This window comes from Urtica dioica, chromosome 12 (genome assembly GCF_054948205.1).
Source record: "Urtica dioica subsp. dioica isolate 48M chromosome 12, U.dioica_male_clone48M_v1_H2, whole genome shotgun sequence".
Classification (NCBI taxonomy): domain Eukaryota; kingdom Viridiplantae; phylum Streptophyta; class Magnoliopsida; order Rosales; family Urticaceae; genus Urtica; species Urtica dioica.
In genome coordinates this window covers 7989218-7990619 of record NC_142767.1, presented here as the reverse complement: position 1 = coordinate 7990619, position 1402 = coordinate 7989218, and the positions used below count along the sequence as shown (strand labels likewise).

Sequence of the window (1402 nt, the reverse complement as noted above, 5' to 3'; positions counted from 1 at the left end):
TTCACTAAAATACATGTATAAATTGTTCTACACAAAAAAAGAGGCTAGTTCTAACTTCTAAAAAAAATAAGGGAAAACTGGCTTGGCTAAGTTTATTAAGTCCAATTTTAACTTTTTTAAAAGCTTAACTCTTTCGAATTGTTTGGTAAAACGGATTTTAATAAAAGTTTTAAAAACGCTTTTGAAAATTAAACGTAATTTAGAAAAGCTACAAATCTTAGTTTTTGAAAAATTCATTTTTTTTTGTAATATAATTACTTGTATATCATCATTCAGTCGTTCAGAAATTGATCACAAAATATACCGAAGCTAAAATACATCCATTTGTAGTTTTTAGCGAGTCGCACCTCCATTCACAAAATATATCGAGTCATAAATACCTAAATTATCTATTACAATCTCTCTAACAAATTTCTCAAACAAAAATGTATCTTTTAAATTATTGAGTCGCACATCATAATCGATCACAACATATACCAAGTCACAATACTTAAACTATCTCATATAATTTCTCTAACAAATATCTATAAATTATATATATTTTTTCAACAATAAATATACTCATTTACATAATTTTTTTTTTTTGAAGTCGAGAGTGCCATATCATTAATCTTTAGCAACCAAATCGGAAGCTAGAACATGTTTAATACAGGGCGGACAATCGAAAAGCCAACAAACAGCGTTGGAGAAAGTAAAGGACAAACGCGCTAGAGTGTGAGCCACTTCATTCCCCGTGCGAGGGATGAAAAGACTCGAGCAGTCACCAGCATCGGCGAGGAGGAGGCGTAGGTCTGTGATGAGGGGTACGATGAGGAGCGGAGGATTCCTAGAATGGATAGCATTAACCAGGGATTGGTTGTCGCTTTCCACCATATCCACGGAGATACCTTGAGTTTTGGCAAACAAAAGGCCTTCCCGGAGAGCGAGACATTCAGCGACGAGTGGATCATGGGTCACAGGTACACGGCTGCATAAAGCACCAATAAAAGACCCAGTAGCGTCTCTGATTACACCCCCAAAACCAGATCCCCGGCCATCATTAGGAATCGATGCGTCCACGTTCATCTTCAGTTTTTTGGCGTTTGGCGGAATCCAGCCCGGTTTGGCACGTGGCTTCCTGGGAGAAGCGGGCGTTGTTGCAGCTTGAAACTCATGAACCCAGGAGCTAGCCATTTCTGGGATGTCTGAGATGGTGGTGGTGATTGAATTGTGCACAAGATCATTTCTGGCATTCCAAATGAGGAAGCATATGGTGGCAACTTGGGAACGTTCATCTCTAGCTAACTCCGACCAAAGAGATTTCAAAAGATACCCAAAGCATCGGAATGGGACCTTTGAAGACATTCACCAATGGTGGAAAGCCGCCACATTTTCCTGACTGGAAGACAGAGGAAGAAGATGT

The 1402-nt window shown here is 38.9% G+C and overlaps 1 protein-coding gene across 1 annotated transcript; it reads right to left on the bottom strand.

Annotated features, from left to right (window-relative positions):
- Positions 1-606: 606 nt before the first annotated feature.
- Positions 607-1173, bottom strand: LOC149378897 (uncharacterized). Its single transcript, XM_089603899.1, has one exon. It carries the CDS (start codon positions 1171-1173, stop codon positions 607-609), a length of 567 nt encoding a protein of 188 aa, XP_089460025.1.
- Positions 1174-1402: the final 229 nt, after the last annotated feature.